Below are 23,780 nucleotides of genomic sequence, written 5' to 3'. Positions count from 1 at the left end.
TGAAATATGACTTTCAAATATTTCAGCTTTTCCATGGTGTTTTCAGATGTGTGATGATAGGATTCCTGAATATTAACTTTTTAAATGTTCAAGTTCTTATCTACAAAGAATTAAAATCGTTACAGCTTTCGTACAGTGATTTTTTAGTGTGTTCTTATATTTGTGTGTTGGTATGACTTAGAATTTTGTGACTCGTATGTTGATTTTTTTTTTTTTTTTTTTTTGCGTTACGCGGGCCTCTCACCGCTGTGGCCTCTCCCACCGCGGAGCACAGGCCCGGCGGCCATGGCTCACGGGCCCTGCCGCTCCGCGGCATGCGGGACCCTTCCGGATCGGGGCACGAACCCGCGCCCCCCGCATCGGCAGGCGGACTCCCAACCACTGTGCCACCAGGGAAGCCCTCGTATGTTGATTTTTAAAGTGGTTGGCAGATTAGAACTATAGCATGGCACCTACCTGTCAGGCACCATGAAGCCTCAACCTCCGGTTTTCTAAGTAATGCCCAGTAGAGTACCGTGTCACTCAGGGTCAGACTCCGCCTGGGGCTTCAACAGTCTCTGCTCCTTTTCATGGCTTGCAAGGTCTTGTCTGTCTTTCAGCTATTGCCTCCTCCAGACATCAGTTATGGCACCACTGAACAGTAATGGGACCACTGTTCTCCTAGTCTCGGGTTCAAAATCCAAGTCATTTTTCAATTTTTCCTTACCCTTATATCCAGCCAATCATCATGCTTGATGATAGGACTCATCGATTCTCACGAGCACTAGTAACTTCCTTCCTAGTCTCACTGCTCCCACTCTAGGTCATGTAAGAACACCCCGTTCCCCACCCCACCCCCAACTCTAAACCATCTACATCCACTGAGTAGCTGAGTTGTCCTAAAACCAACTGTTTTGTTCAATTTTGACCTCAGTCAGAAACCTTTTAATGGCAGTTGCACATATACACACCCACACACACACATACACACATCTCCCATTGGCAGCTGGATGAACCCAAATTTTATCCCAGTATTCGGGGTCTTCCACATTGACTCTTAGTCTTTTTAGTCTCATTTCCCACTCCTTCCCCAGTGTGTTATAGCTCCTGGCCATCCTAGAACTTGACTGGGACTTTTTTTTTTCCTTAACCTCAGCCCATATCAGTCCCTTTGCACACCTGAAGTGATCTCTCCTGCCTCTGAACATCCCCTATACTTTATTTTATTTCTGTTTATCTTATGGCATGTTATTGCCCAAGTAGTGCTTTGCGGTTGACCAAAGTGCTTTTGAATCCATTACTTTATTTAATCTTCACAACCACTCTGAGGGTAAGTAAGACAGGTGTGTCTTATCACAAGTGAGGAAACCAAGACTTGAGGAGGGGAGAGTGATTTGCTCAAGTTTTGTGATTAGTAGAGGGTGGGGCTAAGACTGAAATCCAAGCCTCCCGGAACATAATCCCCAAGCTCTGTCCATTACTACCTTTCCTGGTGCCTGAGTCTGCACTTAAATGTAAGTTTGAATACATCTTTTTCCAGTTATCAGTAAGTTACTTAAAGTTGTGTTTGATTCCCCTAGAACATATGTGAATATATGAGTGAGCCCATTCATACGTTAAATGTATTGCAGTTTAATGTTCTTTCCCGTTCACATGTTAAAGGTATTGCAGTAAAATCATGCTTCCCCTTTCTGAGCCTTATTTTCCCATCATTTTTTTTTTTAAGTAGAAATGAAGGTTACTTGGTATATTATAAATAATAAAATATTGTTATAATATAAATAATAAAACTGGAGCTTTGTATAATGATTTTAATTTCTGGAATAGCTTTTCCAGCAGTGCACTTCAATTCAGAAGTATTTATTACCTGTGAAGAGATTAAGCCTAATGCTAGGCTACTGAGTGGTTCCACACTTTTCAAGTATAAGTATCGTAAATTTTCATATAGTTGTAACTCTAATTTTTAGCTTGACTGGATGGGAACTAATATACTGACAAAAGTTGTTGTGACTTCAGTAACAATTCTAATGGATTTGAACTTTATTCATTATATGATCTACATATATTTGAAAAATGATGGTGACACATGTACCAGACCTCTAGTATTTAGTCTACAGGAAATGCTTAGTACCCTTAGTACTTAAGATATTCCTGGTAACTCTGTGATTCCTAGTTGGGAATGACTGCTGTGGGGATTCTGATGTTGTCCTACATCACTCATTGCTGCCTTAGGGAGTGTCATGTGAGAAATTTCTTGTAGAGCCAAGTAGTTGGAAAAGTGTTGCTTCTCTGAGAAACTGGTTTGTGTTCTACTTTTTGCCAGTGATGAATATGCCACTGACCTCTCCATTTTCAGATTGGCCTTTAGGAAGCTCAGAGCCAAGTCAGTCAATCAATCAATCAATCATTCATCATATGTCACTCAGTCATACAGCTGTATAGATCCCTATTGCCTGCTTAAGTTTTCCCTCTTTTTACACTTTAACAATTGTTACAACAATTGTTGTAGTTTGCTTAGCCCTGGTTTTTTAATTGATATTTTAGCATCTTATTGTATGTTTCCCAAAAGCCAACTAAAATTCTTTGAAAATGAAGTGGGATATATATACTCCAGCCTTTATTTTGTAACCAGCTATATTTTAGGCACTAGATATATCTGTTCTAAATATTGATACCTATATGCCTATGTATTGCTTTTATTGCTGTGTAGAACATGCTCCAATGTCAGAATTTATATGGAAAAGTTAAACCTAAGCATACTATTTATTAGAAAAATGTAGTTTCATTTAATATGAATTGCTTTCAAAAACTCTTTAAAGATTCTACTTAAGTATATCTGAAAAGGTGGAGTATCTTTTCTGGGAGGAAGCAAAGCATTGTGACAACGGTGTGCCTCTGCTAGCAGATAAGAGATCACTCCTGGCAGTCAGTGGTACTTTAAAAATCCACACTTGGGACTGGGAGTTGTTGTTTTTTTTTTAATTGTTTATCCTTTTGCATTGTGTACCGTGTATATATAACCTATTAAAAATTAATTTTAAAAGTTCACAGTCGGGCTTCTCTGGTGGCGCAGTGGTTGAGAGTCTGCCTGCCGATGCAGGGGACACGGGTTCATGCCCCGGTCCAGGAAGATCCCACATGCCGCGGAGCAGCTGGGCCCGTGAGCTGTGGCCACTGAGCCTGTGCGTCAGGAGCCTGTGCTCTGCAACGGGAGAGGCCGCAACAGTGAGAGGCCCACGTACCGCAAAAAAAAAAAAAAAAAAAGTTCACAGTCATTTTCAGTAGAAGTATAAAAAATTTCTCTTCCTACCTGTTAGACTGTGAGCTCCTTGAAACCAGGAAGTGTGCTAGATTCCCCTCTGTATTCCTGAACCTAGCATAGTGCCTTATACATAGTAAGCCCCCAGCTAGTGTGCTTAGATGTGAATTGGAAACTAAGAGTTGTAAATCTCAGTAGGATCACAGCTAGAAATTACTAACTGTAGATAACTCACGCCCCCTTAAATCTGTACGCTCTTTTCCGAGTGAGGATGAGACCAACTTCCTGGCTCTGAAGTAAGATTGGTTTTTACTGAAATCCATTAAAAGAACTTAAAAACAAGGTAGTAGAATTTTACCTAGTCAGTTTTTCAAAACAGGGGGTTTGTGTTTGTTTTTATATTATAGTGTGGGATTTTTCCAAATGTGACCTCAAGATGGCTTTTTATCTCTTTTTCCAGATCTTTGTAGAATTTGATGGCTGTAGCTGGAAGCAACACTCCTGGGTTAAAGTTCATGCTGAAGAAGTTATTGTACTTTTGCTGGAAGGGTCTCTAGTATGGGCACCCCGGAAGGACCCAGTCCTTGTCCAGGGCACTCGAGTCTCAATTGCACAATGGCCAGCCCTGGTGAGTGACTTTTATTGGCTAGGAACATATTTGGGCTTTATTCCTATTCTATATGGTATTTACCCAATAGCTGAACTCTTTAGAATTCCCAAAACTCCCAGGGCTTTGTCCTTAACACACTTTGATTCTGAAGTTATCAGAGCAAAAACTGGGAGAGATCTTTTCTCCTGTGTCTTCCCATACTTTTTGTATTAGATAATATTTGATACTTTGTTTCTAAATAATTTTTTACCTTTTCTTTTCTCATAGTTATGTAATGAAACAATGTTTGTAATCCTTAAAGTCTTTTTCTTCCATAGAAACAATTTTATTTTTTTCCAGCTTTTTTGAGATAGAATTGACATATATAACATTTTGTAAGTTTGTGTACAATGTGATGATTTTTTATATATAGTGAAATGATTGTCACAATAAAGTTAATTAACACATCCATTGTCTCACATAGGTTTTTATGTATGTGGTAAGAACTTTTTTTTTTTAACTTTGCAGAACACTTTAATAATCTCAATAAGGTATAATAATCTCACTGTTTTATAGAGTACTTTCCTACATATTATCTAATTTGCTTCTCACAACACATATGTGGTAAGAACTTTTAAGATTTGCTCTCTTAGCAACTTCCAAGTATACAGTACAGCATTATTAACTATAGTCACCATGCTATACGTTAGCTCCCCACAGCTTACTCATCTTATTATTGCAGTTTATATCCTTTGACTACCTTCATCCATTTCCCCCACTTCCCCCACCCCTGGCAACCACCAGTATATTCTCTATGTCTGATTTCAGTTGTTTTGGATTCCACATGTAATTGAAATCAGACCATATTTGTCTTTCTCTGACTTATTTCACTTAGCATAATGCCCTGGAGATTCAGCTGTTGTTGTAAATAGCAGGATTTCCTCCTTTTTTGTGGCTCAGTAATATTTCATTGTGTATAATATTCGTGTGTGTGTGTGTGTGTGTGTGTACACCACATTTTCTTTATCCATTCATCCATCACTGGACACTTAGGTTGTTTCCATGTCATCGCTATTGTAAATACTGCTGCAGTGAACATGGGGTTGCAGATATCTCTTCAAGATATGATTTCATTTCCTTTGGATAAATACCCAGAAGCGGGGTTGTTGAATCATATGGTAGTTCTATTTTTAATTTGGGGGGGAACCTCCATACTGTTTTCCATAGTAGCTGCACCAATTTACATTCCCACTGATGGTGCACAGGAGTTCCCCCTCTCTACATCCTTGCCAGCACTTGTCATCTTTGTCTTTGATAATAGCCATTCTAATAGGTGTGAGGTGATTACTCATTGTGGTTTTGATTTGCATTTCCCTGATGATTAGTGCAGTTGAGCCCCTTTTCATGTACCTGTTGGCCATTCATCTATCTTTGGAAAAATGTCTATTCAGGTGATTTGCCCATTTTTAAATCAGATTATTTGTGGGGGGGGGGTTGTTTTGTTTTTAGCATTTTAAATTAATACCCATTTATTAATTGGGTAAGTTAGAAGTACAGACACTTTGTGTCCTACTTCTTAGCTCAGAATCTTACAAGGCAAAAATTGGTGTTTGCAATGCTATGTTCTCATCTATAGTAGGTAGTCCTCTTCTAACCTCCATGTTTATGGCAGAATTCAGTTCCAGTCTCCTTGCTGGCTGTCAGCTGGGGATATTTGTGGGGGTTTTTGGCTCTTGAGTTGTATGAGGTTTTTTTTTTTTTTTTTTTTTTGAGGTTTTTTTTGATATATTTTGAATATTAACCTTTTATCAAATATATGATTTGCACATATTTTCTCCCATTCCTTATGTTGCATTTTCATTTTGTTGATCATTTTTTTGCCTTGTAGAAACTTTTAAGTTTGAGGTAGTCCCACTTGTTTATTTTTGCTTTTGTTGGTTATGTAGCATGGCTTGTGGGATCTTAGTTCCCCGACCAGGGATTGAACCTAGGCCCACAGCAGTGAAAGTATGGAGTCTTAACCACTGGACCACCAGGGAATTCCCTAAAGTTTTTTGTTGTTGTTTTTTTTAATTATTAAGTTTTGTTTTCTGAAGTCAGACAAAATAGTGCTGTAAAATTTAATTCTGAGAGTATCCATTTGTTTCTATCTGTTCTTTTAGCAAAGTGTAGACATAAATAGATTTTTTAAAAAAATCTAATTCTCCTGTTATTAACCAAATTAAATAATATTCAAAACAAAACTTCTTAACCTATTGATTATACATATCATCACTTACTGAACTGTCTTTTTTCATTTGTTTTTAAGACCACTTTCTAGTTGAACTTTTAGAAGAAGCTCAAATGGATCTGGGTCCCTGGGTGACTTTAGTAGGCAGTTTATTTACGAAACAGTAATGTGAATTTGCCCATGCATATTTATACCACTGATCATTTTAGAAATCTCATTAAGGTTTCAGAAGTTCCAGAGATGATAATGGTGTGACTCTTCATTCTGGAAACTTACTGTAATTTAGCCCTCTTGGAGCCTGACAAGATTAGTCAGATCGCTAGAGAGAATGAGGAATTTCCCGTTCTTCTTGTCCTTTTTAGCTGTAAATAAGAGTATTGGACTGACTTTATGCTCTGGTTGGCTTCATATGATTATTTGAGGGGCAGATGCTAGGTTGGGAATGTCTCTGAGGACTTATGCTTTAGCTTATCTATATTTACTGGGGTGAAAGATACATTAATAATGGATATTTTCTCTGCAGTTAGATATTCAGTTGAATTGTTATTTATTTCCTTTTCCAAGTTCTAATCAATTTCTTGTCATTGTACTTACAGACTTTCACTCCCCTAGTAGATAAACTCGGTTTGGGTTCTGTGGTTCCAGTTGAATACCTTCTGGATCGAGAGCTTCGTTTCCTGTCAGATGCTAATGGGTTGCATTTGTTCCAGGTACTTAACACTTGGTCTAGTCCTAAACTTATTTCTCTCCTTGCTAATTTCTCTGTTGATTATAAATAGGGTGCTTACCCTCCTTTTTTATTTCAGATAATATTTTTAATATCGTTATAAAATTACAGAGAATGGTGGGAATCTTAGATTAAAATTTTAATATTATTTCTCAACAGTCTCGACTGTTTCTCAGCCTCAACGATATTGACATTTTTGGTCAGTATTCTTTTTCATAGGGGGCTATCCTGTGTATTGTTTGATGTCTAACAGCATCCCTGGCCTCTACCTACTAGATGCCAGCACTGAGTTGTGATAGGCAGAAATGTTTCCCAACACTGCCAGTTGTTCCAGAGGGGGCAAAATCAGCCCAGATGAGAACAATGGAGTAAAACAATTCCATGGATGCCACAGTTGATGGTGTATGCTTTCAAAGAGATGGAATAATAGAAAAAGCAACATTTTAGGGAGGATAAAACATCAGTTTAATCTTGGAAAGGCTGGGTTGAGGGGCCCACAGAACACCCCATGATTATCTCAGAGGTCAAATGTATTGGTCTGGCTACCATCAGTCTGCACAGGTGGCAGTATAAGTCAATTAATTATATTGTCCCCTTTTCTTTTAACCTTGAATCAAGTTCTTCCTCCCAGTAATTCCATGTACCTTTTAAAGTTTCTTTGCTCTCTTGAAAAGTATATTTGGTAGCTGAGGCTTCTTTCCTCCTCTACACACCCCCACCCAACCCTGAAACCACTTAAGACCACAACTCTAAGGGTTTCCTCAGAAGAGGTGGCTTCCCAGAGGTGGCTGCTTCTATAACTTGAGTCTAAGAGGTCCTATACTTACGTCTGTGGCAGGGAAGCTGGGAATTTGGGCTGGTTCCAAGCAACATTAAATATTGAAGAGCTTAGGTATATTTTTAGTTACAAAAAAAGGGATAAGTTAGTAGTTTAAACAAACTAGTGTCTGAGTTAGCGTTTCAGAATTTATGGAGGACAATATTTATTTCTCACTTGTAAGGGTTACTGTCTGAAGGTTAAAAATTAGGAGACTTCCGGGCTTCCCTGGTGGCGCAGTGGTTGAGAGTCCGCCTGCCAATGCAGGGGACACGGGTCGTGCCCCGGTCCGGGAGGATTCCACATGCCGCGGAGAGGCTAGGCCTGTGAGCCATGGCCACTGAGCCTGCATGTCCGGAGCCTGTGCTCCACAGTGGGAGAGGCCACAACAGTGAGAGGCCCGCATACCGCAAAAAAAAAAAAAAAAAAAAATTAGGAGACTTCCAAGAGTTTTGCTGTCTTATTGAGGCAGCCAAGAGCAGTATTTCCTGAACTGTGTTCTGTGTAATATTAATGATTTTTTTGTTGTTGATATGTCTTCCTCCCTCATTAGGCCTCACACCCTCTCATCAATCTTGCTTTATTCATCTCGTAATCCTAGTGCTTATATGAATAGGCACTCAGTGAATGTCGGATAAGTATCAAAATAAACAAAAAGATTTACATGGAATAAAATGTTTTGTGGTCAAATAAGTTTAGAAACGCTGACCTAAACATGTTTTTTTCCTACATGTCTTCTCAGAGCCTTTAATATACTGTTGTATGTAGAAAGATACAGTATGCAGTTGACCCTTGAACAACACGGATTTGAACTACACGGGTCCACTTATATGTGGATTTTTTTCAGTAAATACAGTACCTATAAATTAATACGAATTTTTTTCACATTATCTTTTCATTTTTGATATCTAGTGTTACTAATACTTATAACATCTAGTGTTTTGTATTATATGAGGCAGTCTTGATGTAGTGTACTGACAGATGATTCATCTTGTAAACAGACATCATAAACTTAGGGTATCAATAAATACAGGACTTCCCTGGTGGCGCAGTGGTTAAGAATCCACCTGCCAGTGCAGGGGACGCGGGTTCAATCCCTGATCCGGGAAGATCCCACATGCCGCAGAGCATCTAAGCTCATGTGCCACAAGTACTGAGCCTGCGCTCTAGAGCCTACGAGCCACAACTACTGAAGCCCGCGCGCCTTGAGCCGGTGCTCTGCAACAAGAGAAGCCACTGCAATGAGAAGCCCGCACACAGCAACGAAGAGTAGCCCCGCTCGCCACAACTAGAGAAATCCCGCGTGCAGCAACGAAGACCCAATGCAGCCAAAAATAAATAAATAAATAAATTTATTAAAAAAGAAAAGAAAAGGCAAACCACAAACTGGTAGAACCAATAAACGTCGGGAAAATATTTTTTTTAAAAAAAGTTATATGCAGATTTTTGACTGCATGGGGTGGGGAAGCAGTTGGTGTCCCTAACCCCCCCCCACCTTGTTCAATGGGGGTATAATATTTCCTAAACCTAAATGATCCTAGCATCCTTAACTTTTTTTGGGGGGCCCACACCACTTGGCTTGTGGGACTTTTGTTCCCTAACTGGGGATCAAACCTGGGCCCTTAGCAGTGAGAGCTTGGAGTCCTAACCACTGGACCACTAGGGAATTCCCCTAGCATCCTTAACTTTTGTAGAGCATCTTGTGAGACTAGGTTTCTATGGAACATTCTCTGGCAAATGCTGATGTAGAGCTCCTCAGGGGTATAATTTTTCTCTTCTGGTTAGATATTATTGGTACTTACTTCAATATTCCGTTTTTTCTTCTTTTATCTTTATCAGATGGGAACAGATAGCCAAAACCAGATTCTTTTGGAACATGCTGCTCTGAGAGAAACAGTTAATGCTTTGATCAGTGACCAAAAGCTGCAAGAGATATTTAGCCGAGGTAAGAACAGGTGGTCCTCTGTCCCTGAATTCTGAATCAGGTGTATGGTCAGTGTTGAAAGTGATAGAATGAGGGGGACACCATGCAACTCTCAACATTTGTGCTTGTCTTCTTTTTGTGGGTGGTGTCAAGAGTAACTCCAGTTAGCTGGATCTCTAGAATAGATTGGAAAAACAAGATCTCACTCAGACCACTATTTCCTTTTTGTATTACATTTCGTAATATGCAATTTTGTCTTTCTTTTTTTCATTTCTTAAATATTTATTAAGTACTAACCTCGTACTAGACACAATGTTAAGGTACTGAGGATATAACCATGAACTGGAAAGTCTCTGCCCTTGTTGAGCATTACTGTCTATAAGGTATGCTCTAAAGACTGTTAACAACAACAAATAACAACTTAGAGTGTAAGGTATGTTCATAAAGGAAGGTGTCCACAGACTCATTCACATTAACAGCATGTAAATTTTTAAGAATGAAAACAAAAAAGAATTACTAGCTTTTATTAGCTTTTTCAGTTCACATACAGATTTTGCCCAAGATTCTACGCAAAAGGTAGACTGTTGCCTCATTTATCCTTCCCTTCATGTTGTACATCTACTCTACGTCCTTTCTGACCCTCGTGATAATCATGCTTTTCAGTGAAATAGGATCCTTGGTTCTCTTTTGTCAAACTAAATCTAAATAGGTAAAGGTAAGAAAACTTGCCTCTTTGGGAAAGGAAAGTATCAGGGTAAAATGTTTAATAATCAAGGAAAGGTATGGAAGAGGAAAGAATGTGAGGAAAAATAGCAGAGAGAAAAAAATCAAGTGGACAGAATGAGAGGTAGAGATGTTTATGAGTATGTATAGAAAATTTAAGCTTAATTGTAGCTCTGAAAGATAATAATTTAAAATAAGCAGTGATTTAGCTATCTAGTCTCAAATGTATAAGATATGTAGGAGAGAGAAACTGTCCTTCTTGGAGGGCCAGTTGAAATTGCAGGGTAACATTACCTGCTGCTAAAGTAATATCTTTGAAACTCTGTGTTCCTAGGAAGACAGGTGCTATATTTGTTCAGACTATTATTAGTGCAGAGGCTGGAGACCTCATAAATTGAACTCTCCACCTACTGTAATGAAAGTCAGATAGCAAAGTGTAAATGGTTATATATCATTCCTATGGTAACATAACAAAATAGTACATTCAACTTACTGGCCTCCCACTTTTTTAATGTATATGTCAGATAGATCTGAGTAGATTTTCACATTACCTATAGTTTTTGATTTGTAAGTTTCTTTTCTCTTCCCTGTATTACTTTCTAGAATTGGAAGATTGAGATAAGGTAGAATCGGAGGCCTGGGACATTCTAAGAAATCTCCAAATAAACAATTTACAAAAGTCTCTGGGAAAAACTATGTTTTGTTTTTAAATTGCTGTGTATGGTAAATCTGAAATTGCTCATTTATTCAACTCCATACAAGAAGATTAAAAGTGCCAAGTATTTACACTATATAATTTTCTTTCTGTTTTTAGAAACAATCATGAAATACAGCTTAGCCAAAAATACTCAATACTGACTAATCTCTCCTTTAGGTCCCTACAGCGTTCAAGGTCACAGGGTCAAAGTATACCAGCCAGAGGGAGAAGAAAGTTGGCTCTGTGGTGTTGTAAGCCATCAAGACTCCATCACCCGTCTTATGGAGGTGTCTGTAACTGAGGTGAGGCTCTGTGTTATTTTGTCTGAGGTCCATCCAGCCCCTTACCCAGGGTGGTGTAGGAAAAGGGAGCACTTCATTACATGTAAGAAGACTTGGGTTCCATCTCTGGCTTTGTCACTGTTTTTTTTTTTTTAATTTATTTTTGGCTGCGTTGGGTCTTCGTTGCTGCGCATGGGCTTTCTCTAGTTGCAGTGAGCGGGGGCTACTCTTCGTTGCAGTATGTGAGCTTCTCGTTGCCGTGGCTTCTCTCGTTGCGGGGCACGGGCTGTAGGCGTGCAGGCTTCAGTAGTCGTGGCACTCAGGCTCAGTAGTTGTGGATCGCGGGATCTAGAGCGCAGACTCAGTAGCTGTGGCACACGGGCTTACTGGCTCTGTGGCACGTGGGATCTTCCCGGACCAGGGATTGAACGTGTGTCCCCTGCATTGGCAGGCGGATTCTTAACCACTGTGCCACCAGGGAAGTCCCCCCTGGTTTTATCACTTATTGATTCTATCACCTTGAGAAAGACTGTTCAACTTTCTTAACCTCAGTGTTCTCATTTGTAAATTAGAGTTAATTAGGTAACCACCCCCTGACCTCACAGCATATTTTTTGGGAACTAAGATAATGTATTTGAAAGTGCTTTGAATTCTATGAAAGGGTATACAAATGTGAAGTGGTATTATCATTATTTTATCGTATTCAGAAGGTTTAGTATTTAAAAATCTAATCAGTTAGCATTTGCTTCTATAATACTTATGCCACTCCCCCTTAGATACTGAAAAATGAATTGTTTCTAAAGCAATAAATAGAAAAAAACATAGCATCTAGAGCTACCTGGAGAATTGTCTCTCAAAACAACAAGAATATTTGGGGACTTCCCTGATGGTGCAGTGGTTAAGACTGCTTCCACTGCAGGGGGTGCAGGTTTGATCCCCGGTTGGGGAACTGAGATCCCACGTGCTGTACAGTGCAGCCAAAAACAAAAACAATAGCAGAGTATTTTGAGGCAAACACGTATGTATTTATGATATCTTTGAATTGGTTTCAGACTTGCCCTCAGCAGTCACATGTAATGTAAACATAAATGATTTTAGTTATTTCTTTATTGAATTTTATTTATTAAATTATTCAGTCCTCATTTACAAATTTCAAATGATACACATATATATAAAATAGATATTGAAAGCCATCCCTTCCCCTAGGCAAATGTTACTCCCCACAGTGGTAATCACCATTAACAGTTTGGTGTATATTCCATATGCTTCCAAATATCTTGTGTGTGTGTGTATGATATTTATATATTGTCCATTTAGGAGACAGCTATATAAATCATACTTTTTTAACAAATGGGATCATATGATACATATAGTTCTTTGATTTACCTTTTTTACTTAATTTTAGATTGTCAGCATCTTTGTGTGTAAATATATATAGAAATCTATCAATACTTCGTCCTTTTAAAATAGATGCATACTATTCACTGAATGGATGTATCATAACTAATTTAATTTAAAATTGATGGACGTTTAAATAATTTGTATTATTTTCACTAATACGAATAATGCTGCAGTGAATATCCTTGGGCATATATCATTGTATACTGTTTCACATTATTTATTGGAACAAATTCCTAAGTGTGTAATTGCTAGGTCAAAGAATATGCACATTAAATCTGACGATGTCTGTCAAATTGGCCCCTCCCAAAACCTTTTGTTTTTTAATAGTAGAGTGGTGCTTTTAATGATTACTGGTTCTGAAGGTTTTTTGTTTTTTTAATTTCAGAATAGGAAGGTTTTAGAGATGCAGAATTTGAAATTCATATCCCTAAAAGGGGGCACTTGGGCATTGAATGAAATTTTTTCATTCATTCGTTTAACAAATATTTGGGTGATTACCATATTCTAGACCTTGTTTCAGATGTTGTTATTCTGGCAGTGAATGAAATAGTAGAGATCCCTGTTCATGGAGCTTTCATTCTAGCAGGGGAGTAGAAACAAATAGAGATAATTACATAGATTAGAAAAATACATAATTATGTCTTTGGTGGACAAGGCATTAAATCTTTTTCTTCCTTTTTTCATATTTTCTTCTATCCCGCTCCTACTGTAGAGTGGTGAGATCAAGTCCGTAGATCCCAGACTGATCCATGTGATGCTGGTGGATAATTCAGCGCCTCAGAGCGAGGTACAGTAATGAACTGAGTCTCTGAGCAGACTCATGAGCTTGCGTTATCTTGTTACATAGACTTCCTTATGTGTGTGTTATCCACGGATACCCTTTGGGTTTCATCTCTGACCACTGTACATTTCTTGCTCTCTCCACGGTCTTGTCCAGTTGAGGGAGGATAATCTCAAGAAAGAGACCTAGTCTGAGCAAACCCTTTTCATCATGGCTATGTTGCCTAGCTGTTTTAAAATCCATGGCCTATTTTTTTCTTACATTTTTTCAGGACAGATATATTTGAAAGATACAGTAGACAAAGCGGTAATAAGCAGTAGAAATATTCATGACCTACCCAGTAATAAGAAATGGAGGAGAAGCTACATCCTCTTTTTCTTTCCATTAGGCGGTAGTGAGCTCCAAGGAAATCTGAAATTCCGTATCCCAAGAAGAGTCAAATCAAACTGGTGTGTAGTTCAGTGCTCAGCACACAGTGGATTACTCCATAATTACTGTGAATCAGGCCAACTCTTGGTTCATTGAGAATTAACATAACCCATAAAAAGATACATTATATATCAGTGCCTGAACCAATCAAGGAATCCTGTATGAGTTTCCTTCAGTAGGACATTGACTTGGACAGCCTTCTGTCCATATATTCCTCATAGTCTTTTAGCACCTGCGTAGTATTGCTCTCTTGGCTACTCCTGCTGAGTATACAGTTCTTCCTCATCTTCTTTATCCAGTCATTTTTGGCTTGATAAAACAAGATTAGGGTAGGAAAAGAAGAATCAGGGTTACATTTAATAGTTCTTTACTACATATTATATTATTACAAATAGGATAAGTCTCTTGACTGTGTTTACGTGGCTGAAAAACACTTGTTATTTTGATGCCATATTGGGTCCCTCTTTTATTTCCTTCTTTATTTCATTCATTCTTTAAGCACCTATTATATGTCAGGTACTGTTTAGCTGCCCAGGTATAGCTAGAGAGTACTGGTCTCAGTGTCCTAGTCTTTCTACTCACATGTGAGTAGCTCACTGTAAGTAGGGCATACATGTAAATTGTTGATCAGGGAGATTGCTCTGAGCCAGGCTCTGTAAGTTGGCCGAATGAGTTAAAGGTGAGATCTGTGGTTTTCAGCAACAGATGTTGATTCTTCCCTTCTCAGCTTTGCCATGATGTGACTATCTTCTTAGCTAGCAAAGTACAATTATTGACAGTTCTGCCAAGTTTTGCAGTAACCCTTCTTAGAGATCCATGGTTACCTCATCTCCTTAAAAGAGTGAGCAAGAAAGAAAGGAGAGATTTCACTGATTGTACTTCCGTACTTCACAGCACTGAAAACTGGGTGATGATGGAGGTTGAAGAAAGGGTAAAAAGGTTTTAAAAGGATCACATGAAAGCAATTCTTTTTTTTTTTTTGAAAGCAGTTCTTAACAAACAGAAACAGTTCTTGAACGAAAGATTTAGAAACTTAGATTAATATTACCAAAGGCATGGGAGAAACAAATAAATCTTGAGCTTTGTTTAAGGTTTGTAGAAGGAAATTAAGGGAGAAAAGACAGAAATGAAGGCAGCAAAAAAAAAGAAGAAAAAAAAACTAGAACTGGCAAGAAGAAATGTAAAATTTGAAAAAATTTCAGTTATAACAGCTATAATAATGATTACAACAAAGATAGATCTGCACAAAGAATCTATAAGTATTTAAGGGCAGTAAGACTAGAGTAATCAAGTTGGTAAATAATAATGGCCAAATAACTATGTCTCTAGCTTATTGCCACCCCAACGTGTTATCTGAATAAAACTGTCTGAAAGTTAGCTAAATGAAGCTAAAATGAAAACTTGCTTCATGATGGGATACGAATCTAAGACTGTTCCAGATATAAGTTGCTTGAGAGAATGTTAGCTCTGTCCCAAGCCCCTGTCCTCTTGTCCTTCTCAGGGAAAGAGTTTTTATTCAGAGATAGGAATTGCCCCCTTTTAATTCTGTGTCTTTTAAAGTTGTCTGACCTCTCAAATAAGGCACAGATAAGATTTCATGTGATAGGCTAAAATTACTGGAAGAGCTAAGAGATTTGGTTGTTTGGTTATGGTAGCCTGCCTTTTTAGCTTTTCCCTGTCTAATGCTTTGAAATAAGCTCTGGAGATTGTTTGTGTCTTTATAGTGTCCATAAGAGCAATTCAGACTTGTTTCTGTTGGGCTCACTTTTGCTCTGGTCACAGACTCATGGTTTTCCTATTGTTAAGTTGTCACCAGTTTTTAATGACTTCTGGATAGAAGAGATTTTATTTTTCAATAGTTGAAATGCCAGTTTCTGTCAAACAAGGAGATAAATATAAAAGTAAAGCAGATTTTGTTTTTCATCAAGAGGCAAATAAGTTCCCAGCCTAGCAGTCTATTTTGTAAAAGAAATTCCACAAATTTTTAAAATCCTAAAAAAAGTCCAGTTGAGGAAGTAGTGGATTTTATTTAAGGGAAGGTTTGCCAAGTGAGTTAACTTCTTAGTAACCATTATCTTGAATATGTGTGCATAAATTGAATCACAGGAAGATTGGAGCTTTTTAACAAAAGGGGATGTCTTAGAGCTGGCATTGGAATTTGGCAATCTGTACCTGCTTTGATTGTCTGCTTCTAGAGATGGGAAAGAGCTAATGGTTTATGGTTTTCACAGGATGGAAAGTCCCTTGTAATAAATCTTTTTTGAATTTTGTTTTGTAGGGGGGTACGTTAAAAGCAGTAAAATCTTCCAAAGGAAAGAAGAAGAGAGAGAGCATAGAGGGGAAAGATGGCCGGAGGAGGAAAAGTGCTTCGGACTCTGGGTGTGACCCTGCATCAAAGAAATTAAAAGGAGACAGGGGTGAAGTAGACAGTAATGGGAGCGATGGAGGTGAGGCAAGCCGAGGGCCCTGGAAAGGAGGGAATGCCAGTGGAGAGCCAGGGCTGGATCAGAGAGCCAAGCAGCCACCGACTACATTTGTCCCCCAGATTAACCGCAACATTCGCTTTGCCACTTACACCAAAGAAAACGGCAGGACTCTGGTGGTGCAGGATGAGCCCATAGGTGGGGACACACCTGTACCTTTCACTCCATATTCTACAGCCACAGGTCAGACACCTTTGGCCCCAGAGGTGGGTGGAGCCGAAAATAAAGAGGCAGGAAAAACACTGGAACAAGTTGGCCAGGGTATGGTGGCTTCAGCAGCTGTGGTCACTACCGCCAGCTCCACCCCAACCACGGTGAGGATCTCAGACACTGGCCTTGCAGCAGGGACTGGGCCGGAAAAACAGAAAGGCAGCTGGTCGCAGGCCCCAGGAGAGGTGAGTTGTTTCAGGGGCAGATTTGCAAGATTTGGGTTCACTCTTTCACCCTACTTTGTTCTTAACACATTAAAAAAGCATCTCAAATGCCACAGGGAAGGAGTATTTCTGAGATGTGCTTAAATTGTATTCTGTGGATAGTCCTTTACTGCTCGTTGGGCAAATGCATATATCTTTAAAACTTTATCAGCTCTTAAAAGTCACCTGAACAATTGGGCTGATCAAAAACTGATTATACAGCCCAATTTAATGAGTTGTTAAAATAGATCTAATGGGGAATCTTTTTAATTCAGTTATCTATTTAGTTCATGTAGTGGTTGAGCCTCAACCAGGCCTATGAGAGGCAAGGTTAATGAATTATAGTGTTGGCAACAGTGAACACTGTAATTAAGGCTATGTGAAAGCTACTATTACCCAAACCCCTGTTTTCAGTTCATCATTTTATATATTTTCCTTTGAGACTGGGCTGCTTTCTTTGATTTCATATGACCATGGAAGGTTGGTTTTTTCTTCCCCCTAAGTTAATCTTTTAAGTCTTACCTGGAAATTTTGATGGAATTATTTCATCATTTCATATATTTTCCTTTGAGGCTGGGCTGCTTTCTTTGATTTGATATGACCATGGAAGGTTGGGTGTTTTTTCCCCTAAATTAATCTTGTAAGCCTTACCTGGAAATTTTGATGGAATTAATCACAGTAGTATCTAGTTTACTATGTTCTTTATCTTACATGCATGTATTGTTGCTGAAAAGGAACTTTTGTTAAATACAAGTTAACATCAAGTTGGCTCCCCAGTCAAATTTGAAAGAGTGTCAAAATCAGTTATAGTCTTTTGGTTCTTATTTTGGTCACCAAAGTATGATTTATGATGCTAGTCATATTTTTTTCAAACTGGCTGTTAATTCAAGCTGGAATATGAAATACAAATAAAATACTAATTTTTTTTAAAGTTATGTATGGGAAACTACTGTGTGCTAAGTACTGTATATTATAAACAAAGAATTGAAATCCTGCTTGACGGAGCTCACATCCTAAAATGGAATCATTTTATAACAGTGTATAACAGTGCCATATAAAACATGGCATATACATTTCATCTGACTTCTTCCCCTCCCTAGCAAATGCAGTTTGTTAATCTCTAGTGTGCAGGGTTGGGGAGGGAGGTGAAGTGCCCAGGCAGAAGAGAAGGCCTGTAAATGCAAATTTCGCACTCTTCATGTTTTGTTCTCTGTTAGTTTGCCAGCATTCCAGCATTACCAGATCCCCAACTAGCTAGTTGATTAAAATCAAATCCATGTCAAAGGCAGAGTAGATGTAAATGAGGATTACAAAATAGACCAAATACTACACTCTGCAAGAAGAGATCCACTGAATGCTGTTGTTCTTGGAGTGGCAAAGCTGAATAAATGAAATGTGGATCAAAGGGCATTTTCCAAACAGGTTTGAGAAATTTCTGTGACTGTATCTGTAACTTTGCTAATGTGTTAGCCTAGGTATTCTCTTGGAATATGATTTAAAAGTACAGAAATGGGTATTTCCATCATGAAATAGGGACACAGCCCTCCAGGAAACTTCTTTCCCTAAAACGTGTGTTAAAATCAGTTTGTCATCACTTTCTTATAAGAAGAGGATTTGAAATTTAATCATTTGAAGAAAATGAAAGACCATCCAAATTATTTTTCATTCATGTGTGTATTTATTTTTAAAGAGTAACTTTAGTAGTGAAACCTGAGATCCTTATGCTTATTCCTTGCAGTCATGCAGGTGTCAAGGCTCCTGGCCAAATTCTGGCAGTGAAACAACAGCATAGCATCAGTGCTGTGTCTGTCTATTCTCTTTATTTGGAGGAGTTTAAGTCTGGTTGCCGGTTAGTGGGAAGGAAAAGAAGAATGAACTAAGTTTTTGACTGTTAAATGCACTGAAGCAGTCTCTGTAGCAGATGTCAGCTGGAGGCAAGCCACAGGTGGTCTGCCTGGTTCTCATGCCTCTTTGCCACCCCAAAGAAAGTCCTAATGTAGACTCCTCTTGCGTATTTAAAGGAAACCTTAAATATATTGAAACTCCCCCCACCTTTTTTATAAATTTATTTATTTTATTTTATTTTTGGCTGCGTTGGGTCTTCGTTGCTGCTCTCTGGCTTTCTTTAGTTGTGGCGAGCAGGGGCTACTCTTTGTTGCGGTGCATGGGCTTCTCATGGCGGTGGCTTCTCTTGTTGCGGATCACGGGCTCTAGGCACGCAGGCTCAGTAGTTGTGGCGCGCAGGCTCAGTAGTTGTGGCACACAGGCTTAGTTGCTCTGCGGCATGTGGGATCTTCCTGGACCAGGACTCGAACCCGTGTCCCCTGCATTTGCAGGCGGATTCTTAACCACTGCGCCACCAGGGAAGCCCCCCGCCTTTTTTTAACAACACCCTTTCATTTATCTGGCATAAATTTTTTTAAATTATGGTAAAGTAACACATAACATAAAATTTACCACTCACACCATTTGAAGTATACAGTACTGTGGCATTATACATTCACAGTGTTATGCAACCATCACCACTATCTAGTTAAAGAAATTTTCTTCTCCCCAAAAAGAAACTCCATATCCATTAAGCAGTCATGGAATAATTTTTATTTCCAAGTATTACATAAGTGCTCATACCTACCTGTGGATATTTCTCTGTATTACGCACATATATGGGTGTGTAATATACCATATGAAAGTGATTCTAGCCCTTCTTTATGTATACATCCTTCTTTATTCAAATGCAGAAGTTAGCATTTTTAAGGTATCAAAAAAAAGAAAGTGTTTTTTCATTCTCCAATTTGTTATGCTGAATGCTTTTATTTGGTGGGTGTATCAGTGTCTACAGTTTTCCACTTTGGAGACTTGTTAGATCCTAATGATAACAGAAGGGTTCAGTAACTGGTGTGCCTTCTTTAATTTAGCACCTTTAGGTCTAACTTTAATTGAAACAGATACTTCAACTTTTAGGTTGACTTGGACCCATAAATAAAAATAAATGGCCAAATTCCAAAAGGGTCCATCTTGGTGAGTTTCAGACTAATAAAGAAAATACTTTTCCTTAGTGTACAGTGGGCTTGTCATAGGGCTGAAGTCGCTTTTGTAAGATGGGCAATTTGCAATGGCTTAAATAAACTGAAACTTTAACCATAGCCCCTAAGGTCTTTGAGATAGATGAATATTACAGGGTCACTAGTAATATTTCACTATATTTCAGAGTAAAAGCTGGTGTCCATTGGGGAGCCCTTTTCTTCAGTTCCTGGTGGAGTCTTCATTTCTAAATAGATACTTAGAAGCCTACACAGCCTCCAAGTGCTCTGACAACCAGTTGGCTAACAACCAAGGGAATGGCAGGATATCATTCATCCTGCCATCTCTAGCTTACCTTGCTAAAGATCCCCCTGTGCTGTCTGTGGCAATTTTCTTCCCTGGTGAAATATAGGTATAAGAACAGTTTTCCTGGAATTGTAGGAGAGAAAAGTTGATTGACCCACAGGAAATGTTGGCCTAGGTCCAAGAAGATATCTTAAGGTTGTCAAGAGAAGCCAGCATCACTAACTCAGGCTATCTTCTCTCTTTTCAGAATTCAAGAAATTCTGTTCTGGCCTCTTCTGGATTTGGAGCATCTCTCCCGAGTTCATCACAAGCTTTGACTTTTGGAAGTGGAAGGAGCCAGTCCAATGGGGTTCTAGCTACAGAGAACAAACCTTTGGGCTTCTCTTTTGGCTGTAGCTCTGCACCAGAGTCTCAGAAAGACTCTGATCTCTCCAAAAACTTGTTTTTTCAATGCATGTCCCAAACTTTACCCACCAGTAACTACTTCACTACTGTTTCAGAGAGTTTGGCTGATGATTCCTCCAGTCGAGACTCATTCAAACAAAGCCTTGAGAGCCTATGTAAAGGAAGATCCGCTCTTGGAGCAGACACTAAATCAGGCTCTAAGGCTGGAAGCTCTGTGGATCGGAAAGTGCCTGCAGAGTCCATGCCCACCCTCACGCCAGCCTTCCCACGGAGCCTCCTAAATGCCCGCACCCCAGACAGTCATGAAAATCTATTTTTACAGCCCCCTAAACTGTCCCGAGAAGAGCCTCCTAACCCTTTCTTGGCATTTGTGGAGAAAGTTGAACATAGCCCTTTCAGCAGCTTTGCATCTCAGGCATCAGGTAGCTCTTCCTCTGCTACCACTGTCACCTCCAAGGCAGCACCCAGCTGGCCCGAGTCTCACTCCTCTACAGATTCAGCATCTTTAGCAAAGAAGAAAACCCTTTTCATCACAACTGACTCCTCCAAACTGGTGTCTGGTGTTCTGGGCTCAGCTCTTACCACTGGGGGGCCAAGCCTCTCTGCCATGGGGAATGGCCGGTCCAGTTCACCCACCAGCAGCCTCACCCAGCCCATTGAGATGCCTACTCTATCCTCTAGCCCCACAGAGGAGAGACCAACTGTGGGGCCTGGGCAGCAGGACAATCCTCTCCTTAAAACCTTTAGTAACGTCTTTGGCAGACACTCAGGCAGCTTTCTGTCCTCCCCAGCAGATTTTTCACAGGAGAACAAAGCTCCTTTTGAAGCTGTGAAAAGGTTCTCACTGGATGAGCGAAGCTTGGCTTGCAGACAAGACTCGGACTCCAGTACCAATAGCGACCTGTCAGATTTGAGCGACTCTGAGGAGCAGCTGCAAGCCAAGACCGGCCTAAAGGGGATTCCGGAGCACCTGATGGGGAAGCTGGGCCCCAATGGGGAGCGCAGTGCTGAGCTGCTGCTGGGAAAAGGCAAAGGGAAGCAGGCCCCCAAAGGCCGGCCTCGGACTGCCCCCTTGAAAGGTGATCCTGCTGGGCTTATACGTGGGCTTGGCTCTGGCACTAGCTTTAAATGCTTGTTGTGCTCTTGGGCAGCAGAGGCCCTCTCTTTGATGGAAAGTTCTATAATCTCATAGAATTACATAGTCAAAAGGGCACAGTAGGGGCCCCTCATCAGACCTTCTGGTTCAGGGCAGGATTGATCTATACCAGTACTGTAAGAGGGGTATGTGTCCTGTGTAATGATAATCCCAAAAAGTCTTGATAGTCTGTTATTTTTGGTCAGGAACTCTTTTCTTGTGTATTTCTCTTGCCTTTGGCCCTTCCTCTTTTATTTACTTAGGCAAGTTACTCAGTACTAGTCTTCATTCTCACATCGCAGCCTTTTTTTTTTTTTTTTTTTGTGGTACGCGGGCCTCTCACTCTTGTGGCCCTCTCGTGTTGCGGACCACAGGCTCCGGACACGCAGGCTCAGCGGCCCATGGCTCACGGGCCCAGCCGCTCCGCGGCATGTGGGATCTTCCCGGACCGGGGCACGAACCCGTGTCCCCTGCATCAGCAGGTGGACTCTCAACCACTGCGCCACCAGGGAAGCCCTACATCGCAGCCTTTAGTAGAGTTGATGAAGCAAAGCGAACCACTCCTCAGTTTGCTCCTCTCTGTCACATATATATGGTTTTAACACCTCTTCCAAAAGCCATTAACTCCTATGGAGTGAGGTTATGGTCCAAAATTGTATAAGGGCAAGTGTCTAAGAGAAAGTCTGATGGTAAAAGTCGCCATTCTTGTTAGGATTTGGTATCCCATGGGAACCCCAAGAGTTCTTGATTAGTAGAACAGTCATATCCTGAGGGGCTAGTGGCAAGAGGCTTCTGCTGTCTTGAGTTTTCCTCACCCATGCTCAGAGTTGTTTTGTTGTCATGGGGTACTTCCCACAAATTCTCCATGGTCTTTAACTCCTAGTTGAAGCCTTTGTTCCCTGTGCTCCTTTTCTGTCAAGGATAGACCTGATGGGCTCATGCCCATTCAGTGCAAGGAGGAGTGACTCAGGTCAGGACAAGTGACTGTTCCCAGGAGGATTATGTTATTGAGTCTCATTTAAACCTTTCATGACCAACCATTTCTCCCCCTCCCTTGCCACAGTTGGCCAGTCAGTGCTGAAAGATGTGAGCAAAGTGAAGAAGCTGAAGCAGTCCGGAGAGCCCTTCCTGCAGGATGGGTCGTGCATCAATGTAGCCCCTCATCTGCACAAGTGTCGTGAGTGCCGCCTGGAGCGGTATCGGAAGTTTAAGGAACAAGAGCAAGATGATTCCACTGTGGCTTGCCGCTTCTTTCACTTCCGGAGGTACCCAGACTCCTCTCTTCATCTCCTTCCCAGTTTCGTTAGTGACACTTAACTTCCACTCTTTCTCTGAATCGGTAAACATATCTCACCATCTTTTTACTGTTTTCCTAAATTGCATTGCTCTTAGAGTCTGTGCTAAGGTTCTGCCATCCCATTAGTGGCCACTTAGTTGTTTGGATTGTGAAATGATACGTGACTTTGTCCTTAGAGAACTGAAATTGAACAATCTTACCTGCTGCCCCCTGAGCTGTGTTGAGTTATTCCTAACTTGGGTTGCATTTGAAACCAGTGGTGTGAGCAGAAGGATGCCATTTTGTGTCATAGATCTGCCTGACCACTTATTCCTCTTTAGTGCTAGAGTAACTTGAGTCCACTACGGAGAAGGGGAAGTAAGATTAGGAGATAATGTGAAATAGAGATAACTGTTGAAATCCTAGGAATATCCCTTGCTTTTACCAAACAACAGGTATTTAGTCACTTTTCTTCTGCTTGATAAACTTAGAAGAGGAATTTCTTCTAAGCAATCATTCAAGTGTCCTTAGTTTTTTAAATAAAGAAATCCAGGTGGTTTATCCATGTGGCATGGATTCACTTATTCAGCAAATATTTATTGAGCACTTAATGTGTGCCAGCCATTGTTGTGGGCATTGAGGATTAAACAGTACATAAAACCATCAAATTCCTGCCCTCAGGAGGCTTGTTGGGGACGCAGAGAGTAAATAAGAAAAAAAAAAGGTTAAATATATAGTATGTCAGTCTGTAATAACTGTGAGGAAGAAAAAGGAGGGAAAGAGGATTGAAGTGTGGGGAGGCTAGAGAGTCTACAGTTTATTTATTTATTTTTATATCTTTTTTTTTTTGCGGTACGCGGGCCTCTCACTCTTGTGGCCCTCTCCCGTTGCGGACCACAGGCTC

General features: G+C 40.0%; 1 protein-coding gene across 4 annotated transcripts in view; it reads left to right on the top strand.

Annotated features, from left to right (window-relative positions):
• KDM3B (lysine demethylase 3B) overlaps positions 1–23,780 on the top strand; it is a 59,193-nt gene that overhangs the window by 9,459 nt on the left and 25,954 nt on the right. For 3 of the 4 annotated variants that reach the window (XM_004282066.4, XM_033409835.2, XM_033409837.2), the window contains exons 2-9: positions 3,699–3,866; positions 6,654–6,767; positions 9,441–9,546; positions 11,123–11,247; positions 13,340–13,414; positions 16,116–16,715; positions 20,308–21,544; positions 22,664–22,865. In XM_004282066.4, coding sequence (XP_004282114.1) covers positions 3,699–3,866; positions 6,654–6,767; positions 9,441–9,546; positions 11,123–11,247; positions 13,340–13,414; positions 16,116–16,715; positions 20,308–21,544; positions 22,664–22,865 — 2,627 coding nt within the window. The remainder of the gene's footprint in view (positions 1–3,698; positions 3,867–6,653; positions 6,768–9,440; positions 9,547–11,122; positions 11,248–13,339; positions 13,415–16,115; positions 16,716–20,307; positions 21,545–22,663; positions 22,866–23,780) is intronic. The other variant, XM_033409836.2, reaches the window with a different exon arrangement.

The sequence above is a fragment of the Orcinus orca genome, chromosome 3, assembly GCF_937001465.1.
Source record: "Orcinus orca chromosome 3, mOrcOrc1.1, whole genome shotgun sequence".
Taxonomy (NCBI): domain Eukaryota; kingdom Metazoa; phylum Chordata; class Mammalia; order Artiodactyla; family Delphinidae; genus Orcinus; species Orcinus orca.
This window is presented reverse-complemented; position numbering and strand designations above follow the sequence as displayed.